At 39.9% G+C, this 8,177-nt stretch overlaps 1 protein-coding gene across 1 annotated transcript in view; it reads right to left on the bottom strand.

Moving 5' to 3' along the window:
- Positions 1–2,119: 2,119 nt before the first annotated feature.
- Positions 2,120–8,177, bottom strand: part of VKORC1L1 (vitamin K epoxide reductase complex subunit 1 like 1) — a 56,233-nt gene continuing 50,175 nt past the window's right edge. Inside the window, exon 3 of the mRNA XM_061153348.1 lies at positions 2,120–5,952. Coding sequence (XP_061009331.1) covers positions 5,726–5,952 — 227 coding nt within the window. The 3' untranslated portion in view covers positions 2,120–5,725. The remainder of the gene's footprint in view (positions 5,953–8,177) is intronic.

Raw genomic sequence — 8,177 nt, 5'->3', positions numbered from 1 at the left:
TTAATATTTTCTGCTTCTGTTAGGTTTATACCATTTCTGTCCTTTATTGAGCCCATCTTTGCATGAAATGTTCCCTTGGTATATCTGATTTTTTTGAAGAGATCTCTAGTCTTTCGCATTCTATCATTTTCCTCTATTTCTTTGCAGTGATCACTGAAGAAGGCTTTCTTGTCTCTCTTTGCTATTCTTCAGAACTCTGCATTCAAATGGGTATATCTCTGCTTTTTGCTTCTCTTCTTTTCACAGCTATTTATAAGGCCTCCTCAGCCAGCCATTTTGCTTTTTTGCATTTCTTTATCTTGGGGATGGTCTTGATCCCTGTCTCCTGTACAGTGTCATGAACCTCTGTCCATAGTTCATCAGGCACTCTATCAGATCTAGTCCCTTAAATCTATTTGTCACTTCCACTGTATAATCATAAGGGATTTGATTTAGGTCACACCTGAATGGTCTAGTGGTTTTCCCCACTTTTTTCAGTTTAAGTCTGAAGTGAGCAATAAGGAGTTCCTGATCTGAGCCACAGTCAGCTCCCGGTGTTGTTTTTGCTGACTGTATAGTGCTTCTCCATCTTTGTAGCCTTAACAGAGTCTTGGGAAACCTCTGCTTCAGCACTCACGCCCCATTCAGAGTCGCGGCTTACAAACTGTGTTGCTACCAAACCAGCCCTGCCGCCTGCACTTGTGGGCAGCCTTGACTTGAGTGGGTGACAGTAGAAAACAGCTGCTAGGAACTCCCCAGAAGGGCTGAAGTTTCAGCAAATTCACAGAAAGTAGCATCATGCTGGAAGAAGGCGGCACAGGGTCTGTGAACCGGAGCTAAGCTGACGGAGATGCAGAAGGGAGGTAAGAATGGAGCTGTGTCGGAACTGGAAGGGAGCTCAGAGGTTACCAGTGCTTCTGGGACGTTCTTCCAACCGCAGCCATCATTCTGTCTGGACTGAAAGGGACAGACGGGTGTAGAAGCCCACTGGACCATCACAGCCGACTCCAGTGAAGGTAGAGATGTGGCCTCTGAATGCACGGGCTGCAGACAGGCAGACTTCCGTACCTGGTGCCGCCCCCTGCTCTGACCCCTAGGACGGTCTTTCCTTAGGAATCTGTCCTCCTGCCCCTCTTCCGCAGGCTCCATTAAGTAAGGTACGTTATTTGTAAAATGTCAGTGTTCATCAACCCTGATTTAAAGCTGAAAGCTTTGGAAAAATACTGTCCAATCAAATTGAAGACCATAAATCAATGTAGTTCTTAATACAGAGTTTGATCCACTTGTAGGGGATTTCATGTCTCAACACATGCCCTTTTTTAACCTTCCTTTCCAAGCTTCAAGAAGAAATGAGAGTGTCGTCCACCCAAATAATAAGTTAGGAGTTTTAGGGGCTGTATATTTATTTTGTTACCACTAAAACCTCTAAGTTCCTTGAAGTAATCAAGTTTTATGTTCCAGTTTAATGTCAAGGAATAATATATAAAATTCTTTACCTGACAAACATTAAAAAAAAAAGAAAAATGACACACTTAAATGTTTTACAAATTAGGGGTAAGATTCTTTTCTCAAGTCCTAAGGTCCTAACAAAGGACACATTTGTTCTATTCAGTAAAATATGGCTAACTGCATTTCCAATGAAATTATCTTTCTCGCAGATATTAACTTTTTAGGAGATTGTAAGAGGGGAGTATTCAAGGTGAGCTATAGTAAAGCAGTGAAAAAACATCTGATTAATACAGTCTATGTGCTCACAGAACTGTAAGCAGTAACATCTTCATTAATTCTTGACAACCACATAAATCATAAACCCACAGGAATTCCAAGAACTAGAATCTCTAAGAATTCTGCTTCTGTCTTCTATAAGTTACATATAATTTAAAAGAAAAAGAGTCAACTCTATACCTGTAGAAATGAGGCTGTGGTATTAATTGTAAGGATCAGTTATAGGGACTTCTGATGGTCCAGTGGTTAAGACTCTGTCTTCCAGTGCAAGGGGCATGGGTTCGATCCCTGGTTGGGGAACTAAGGTCCTGACCTCAGGGTGTGACCAAAACTTAAAATCATTTCTAAGACTGAATTCATTTCTGCTGCTTTTTTGAAATGTAACACTGCAGTATAAGAATGAGGGCAGCACAACTTCCACAGGTAACTTCTACATTTATTTTATACCAAAAAAGTTATGTGCAACAAATAAACATTCTTACATATTTACATTTGTTTTTACCAGTTAGCAAAACTGTGTCCTAAATCTCTGATAAAGAATATATCTATCTATATTAAAGGGGAAATCTGCCCAGTGAACTCCATTTAAAATGAATGTTTACTCTGGAGCTTAAAGCACTAGTAATAAATATTTTTTGATGGAACATACTATACAGATCATACACCTAATACTTAGGCCATGCTTAATACAGTTTTATAACAAAACATTTTACCTTTTCTGGGCTAATATGTAAAAAAAAAAGTTTAACCAAGTCACCTGGACTCCCACCCCCATACCTTTGATTTATTGAAGGGTAGTTCTCACAAATTAGGACTCATAAGTGCTGCCTAAAATATATAAATAGCAGTGTTTCACCAGTACTTGCCCACTGGGGAAAAAATACACAAAAATACACGAGGACAAAGACTGAATATTAGGTATTCTTTCCCAAATAGGTTACCAAAAATGAGAGTGGGTTTCTTGTTGGCAGTTGTCCAGTACTGATGTTCAGGGTAAGATCTGTCAGCAGTTATTGGTGTCAAGCTTTGCTGAAGACAACTTTGTACTTCTGCTGATAGTCTTAAATGAAGTCTAAGAAAACTAAAGCCAACTCAGTTTTAATTTCATTGTAGTCTTGGTCCTGTATTCTACGTAGGAGGTCCAAATATCTCTTGTATCAAATGAGAGATCTTTGTCTCTTTGAATGAACATAGTCAATGCTATCAACATCTTTAAAAGTCATGGATTTAAGGAGGGGCTACATACACCCAGGGCACACAGCTAGTTAAACCTGACACTTCACCAGAAGTTGGCCCTCAACTGATAGCAACTAGCTGCAATGAAAAAAAAAAAAAAATCAAATGAAACCCTTCAAACCACCGAGCTTTCCTAAAATTTATCCTGTAACCATGACTTCTCTTATTTCTTCAAATGATAGGACTGTCAAATAAATAAGAGGCTTCATCTGTTACAAATCATTTTGAAAACTGAGAAGTAGAAATTCACATTTTCCCCAACCTGTTCTTCAACACTGGTAGCTAATAAAGTTGCAGTGTTTAAATATTCAGTCTGAAATAATCTTAATAACCCTCAGACTTTTATAACAGGGGGTTTTCCCCTTCTTCTAGGGTAGAATTGAGGATGTAGAGGGAAGCCTAAATTCTTCCCAGGGAAAAATACCAAATCACACATACCAGGGTGGGGGTCCTTTGCTTAGAGAGAGATGGGCATCACCACGTGGTATTTTAGGCAGCACATGTTCATCACTCAGTGAGAAGGACATGAATTCTGGGGTCGTAGGAATGTGGCAACAATTTTTCTACAACTGAAACAGTGGTGTCCCCAGGGCTTAGAAAAGCAAAGGAAAAACTTGAAGGGTCTGATTGAACACTCTGATGTTTTCTCACGAAAGAATTGCAGGCATTCGCAAGAACGCAACATCAAGACAAGCTTTAACTCTACTCCGCTGACCGATACAGAGGAGGGCAAAGAACAATTTTAAATGGGGACACAAGGAATTTGTTTAGCACGACCAGAGTTTATATATATATATACCACGATGTCATCACGGTGAAGCCGTCTCCAGACTAGTGGAGAAAAGAGAAGCAGTGAACTGCTGATCTGCTGGGTAGAGGGGAAGCTCTGCTGCCAGACGAGCTCATTGTGCAGTTCTCCAGAGAACTCATTTCTCCATAAATACCAGACATCTAATCAACACTTTCTAGAGTTCTTTAGAGAAACAAGAACAATACATACATAATAAAACATTGAAATATTCACATTCATGGGAAAAAACATAAGCCTGGATGAAATCAGAACTAAGCTATCTTTTACAAAACTTTTAAACTGGTTAAAAGTACATTACAATGCAATTTGATACCTGCCTTGGGCTAGAAAAATACACTGCATCAATTATGACAGTTGGTTGGAAACTGCTGGACAGTTGATGACTCTACATGTTACGGTTTACAGAGCAGAGCCTGTCCCCTCCTTACAAAAGGCAGAACACTCAATAGTTACCGGTTTCTTCTTAACATAATCATGAACAGAATTGGAAGCAAAAACATGGCTACTCCTTCTCAACCTAAGAAATGAAAAGATCACACAGAACCTTTCTATAGATTGCAAGTTTCCTACTTCATGCTGAGAAAGGAAGGAAGGACACTTCTGCCCAAGTTCAACACACAAAATATTTGGTTTGAGATTTAAGACAGAAGGCACTTTGAACATTCTGATAGAAGATGTTAACCAGAGAAATGTACTGTCACTGTTTCATTTGGGTTTATTCAAATCGCTTTCAAAGACTCTGCATTGTGGTAGTTATTAGAAAGAGTACTATGTTCCACCTTGAGATACTTCTCCCTTTAGTACTACTCCCAGTTAAGCCAGTTGAGCAGCATGTCAGCCCTAAAGTTTACAAATGTAATATCTGACCCTAAAACAATTAAACTAGATGTCCGGTTAGTGAAGAAAGAAACAGGAGAAACACTATGGAGCTACCCAAGAGTAATCCTACTCTGGAGTGACTGGGGCTTATACTGATGGTTTTCCAAGCCAATACTGTTTGGTTGACTGGCACTAATGTGAAGGAAAATTACCTGCATGAAAATTCACCTGTTGTAAGAGACTATGAAATGCCATAGTACTATTTCCAGCTTTTTGCCAGAGAAATCTACCCATTTTCCCACCTTTAGTGTCCTGAAGGCCTTGAAAGTCTGGTCACATGACTCACGCTGTAAGTTTCTAATTGATCCAGTTTTATGACTAGGTACAAGCTTGACTTGAATGTCCAAATTTAGTTTCTTCCTTTCAAAGGAAGGAGATGAAAGGGAACCAGTCACCCTATTATTTTTGCTGTCAGTGCTGGACCCACAGTTGCCAGTCCTTTCTACAAGATGCTCTGTGTGGACTCAGTATTTTCAGTATGTCTTCAGTCAGCACTGAGCTGACTATTCCTCATCACTACACTCCAACTAAGCTGAACAGCAAGTTTCTGCAGGGCTGGATCCAATATCTCTACCTTTATTTACAAATATCACATAAATGGATTCTAGTTGAACCTACATGTTTAAATCCATTGGCTAAAAAACATATTACATATTGTAAACATGGCAATATTGAATACAGTATCTATTCTAAAATATTTTCATGTCATGATCACATTTGTTATACCTGAAATTGAATTTATACACATTAGAGAATTACTAGCAATGGTTGCTGACTTTACAACTGAGGGGAAGGGGCTCGGGCCACATTTTACCATTTCAGAAACATCTCCAAAGTAAAGTTAAAGCTTGTCTTTGATTGGCTCGGTGTATCCTTTTTTTGTATCCATATTTAAAATGAAGATTGACACAGAAAATAGCTAGAGCCCCTTCTAATTTACAGGATTTTTAAAAATCAGTTTAAGATTCTTAGGGAAAGTGTCTGTTGTGAAGAAGAATAATAATAATAATTAAAAAAAAAAAAACCAAACTGCTGCAAAATAAACTTAATGGAAAAAGGGACTTCAGACTGTCAGTTAAAGAGTTCGTCAGGCAGTCAGTCCTGCTTGGGCTGCAGTTGCCGTTTCCAGGCTTCGTTCAAGTAAACTAGTCGTTTGTAGTTGATGATAAGAAGAATGAAGTTCAGCACATATGTGATGACGCAGATGATGCAAAATTCCTTCAGCACAAAGTACAGGATGTAGGCCAGGTACAAAGACCCCACTACGGACATGATGGAGGATGTCATGAGGATTAAAGCTGCAACTGCACTTGCTGTCAGACCTGCAAGAGGAAGGAACACTTGGCTCAGTCAGACCTTGACACTGGAGAACAAGTTTCCGAGTTCAAAGGTAACATTTTGTGATTTGCTGCAGGGTTGGAACACTCATCTTAAGACAAAACACTCTGAAATTTGAGGACAAGACCTACAGGTCTATTTTCTTAAGTTTGATAGCTGCAGTGTTATTGTTTTAACAATAGCCGATTAACAATGTTGTGATGTTGTGACAGTTTCAGGTGAATAGTGAAGGAACACAGCCATACATATACATGTATCCATTCTCTCCCAAGGGCTTCCCTGGTGGCTCAGTGGTAAAGAATCCACCTGCCAATGCAGGAGACCCGGGTTTGATCCCTGGATTAGGAAGATCCCCTGGAGCGGAAATGGCAACCTACTCCAGTATTCTTGCTTAGGAAATCCTGCAGACAGAGGAGCCTGGTGGGCTACAGTCCAGGGGTTGCAAAAGAGTCAGACATGACTTAGTCACAACAACAACATTCTTCCCCAAACTCCCATCCCGCCCAGGCTGCCGCATAGCACTGAGCAGAGTTCCCCGTGCTCTACAGTAGGCCTTTGTTGGTCATCCACTTAAAATAAAGCAGTGTGTACATGTCCATCCCGTAGCTGCACTATTTTTGACTGGTAAATATTCTGGATGAAATATTAAGTATTTCATAAACTAGCCTTAGTTAAGGCATGTAAAGAAAATATGCACTTTTGCAATCATATTATGCAATGAAGCAGATTTGTAAAACTGACACCCCTACCTCCTGTAATGAATAAAGTAATGAGAGGAGAAAAAAAAAGTAATGTGAGGACCACAACCTTCTCTTCCAAGCAGGACACATTTGGTGAGACCATCCCAGACCCTTTTCACTATAGATGGGCTCCCCACCTGTGGAAAGTAAAATTTGCTTTCCTGTGTTTAGATCAAATTTATCAAAAATCCCATAATGGGAGATGATTACATCAACATGCTGTTGAAGGGGAAAAAAAAAAATCATGATAAACATTTCAGAAAGGGCTCACCCTGGGGCATAAGGAAAACCACATTTGGCCAGTTGGCCACATGTGGGTCAAACCAGATGGAGAAAAAAGGCAGTTATATGTGCTAACCTGAGTTCTCAAGACAAACACTTGCCTGAACTCTTGATGCTATCATCTGACATCTTCACGTTTGGTTTTGTAATTTCCTGTAGCCAACAGTATTGAGAACATGTGCATTTATTTTCAAGGACAAGAGGAGACAGCAGAGCATATTAAACCACCTAGCCTCCTACCCAACAACTAATGGATAAGGATCACAGAAACAGGATAAAAATAAATAAGTGGTAGTGGTTTGAAGAGGTTAATTACGGAGCTGAGATCACACTACCAGTACCGTGAGAAGTTGCCTAGCCATGGGGACCGACTTGCCTAGAGACCACTTAATATATGTGTTTTTTAAAGAATTTTTTTTTTAAAGCAGAGGAGTATTTATTAATTTATTTATTTGACCCCACTGCGGCATGTGGGATCTTAATTCCCTGACCAGGAACTGAACCTGTGTCCCCTGCATTGGGAGTACAGAGTCTTAACTACTGGACCACCAGCGACATCCATGATGCTTTAACAAGGCTCTTTCCAGACTAAGATACCGTTGGATTACTTATGTCACCTGCTTTTGTAAATAAAGATTTATCGTAATCCAGCCACACTCATTCATGTATGTAATGACCATGACTGCTTTCACACTACAGTGGCAGAATTGAGTAGCTGTGACAGTCAGCAAAGCCTAAATGATTTCCTATCTGGCCCTTTACTAACAAACAAAGTTGGCTGACCTCATTGATGCTAATATCTCAAACTTCAGAAATGAATGCTGGCACCTTAATTTTTGTCTAAGATAGTTAATTTCAAAATGATATAGGCAAGTTATTTACTCTCTCTGTGCAACTCTTTTCCTTAACTGTAAAAGTGGAATAATAATCATGACTGCCTCTTAAGACTGTTGTGCAGATTTAAAGAGCTAATAGGATGGGACTTCCCTGGTGGTCCGGTGGTTAGGACTCAGGACTTTCACTGTGGTGGCCTGGGTTCAATTCCTGGTCGGGGAACTAAGATCCCACAAAGCTGCACAGTGCCGCCAAAAACAAAAAGGCTCTATCTTGAACAATTAAGAAGGGAGTGAACCTGATGTGCTCTGGAAAACCAAGTTTGGGGAGTTCAAATGTGCCTCCAGTGGTGA

The sequence above is a fragment of the Dama dama genome, chromosome 10 (genome assembly GCF_033118175.1).
Source record: "Dama dama isolate Ldn47 chromosome 10, ASM3311817v1, whole genome shotgun sequence".
Taxonomy (NCBI): domain Eukaryota; kingdom Metazoa; phylum Chordata; class Mammalia; order Artiodactyla; family Cervidae; genus Dama; species Dama dama.
This window is presented reverse-complemented; position numbering and strand designations above follow the sequence as displayed.